A 300-nucleotide genomic window follows, 5' to 3' on the forward strand; every position below is an offset into this window, starting at 1 on the left:
GCCGCCGCCCGGCCCCGCCGGGCCCTCCTGCGAGTTCTGACTGACGTAGACCACGATGATGTCGCCCTTGAAGTTCATCACCTGCCCGCTGGAAATAAACGTGGAGTTACTGTTTCCAGTCACACTGCCTGCAGGGGAGAGGAAGAGGGAAGCGCAGAGTGAGTCAGGGATCTGGGCGGGAGGCTGGTGGACCCACCCGGCTCCGGACACGCGCTCCGTCACCTCCCCCGGCCTGACCCAGAGAGGAGGAGGGGCGCGAGGAGGAGACAGCTCGGGCGTCGTCGCTGGCCGCGTGGGCGG

The 300-nt window shown here is 67.7% G+C and overlaps 1 protein-coding gene across 1 annotated transcript in view; it reads right to left on the bottom strand.

Annotated features, from left to right (window-relative positions):
* Positions 1–300, bottom strand: part of TNFRSF11A (tumor necrosis factor receptor superfamily, member 11a, NFKB activator) — a 69,093-nt gene that overhangs the window by 2,624 nt on the left and 66,169 nt on the right. Inside the window, 1 exon segment of the mRNA XM_010854818.1 lies at positions 3–128. Coding sequence (XP_010853120.1) covers positions 3–128 — 126 coding nt within the window.

This window comes from Bison bison, unplaced genomic scaffold (genome assembly GCF_000754665.1).
Source record: "Bison bison bison isolate TAMUID 2011002044 unplaced genomic scaffold, Bison_UMD1.0 scf7180017864349, whole genome shotgun sequence".
In the NCBI taxonomy this organism is placed as follows: Eukaryota; Metazoa; Chordata; class Mammalia; order Artiodactyla; family Bovidae; genus Bison; species Bison bison.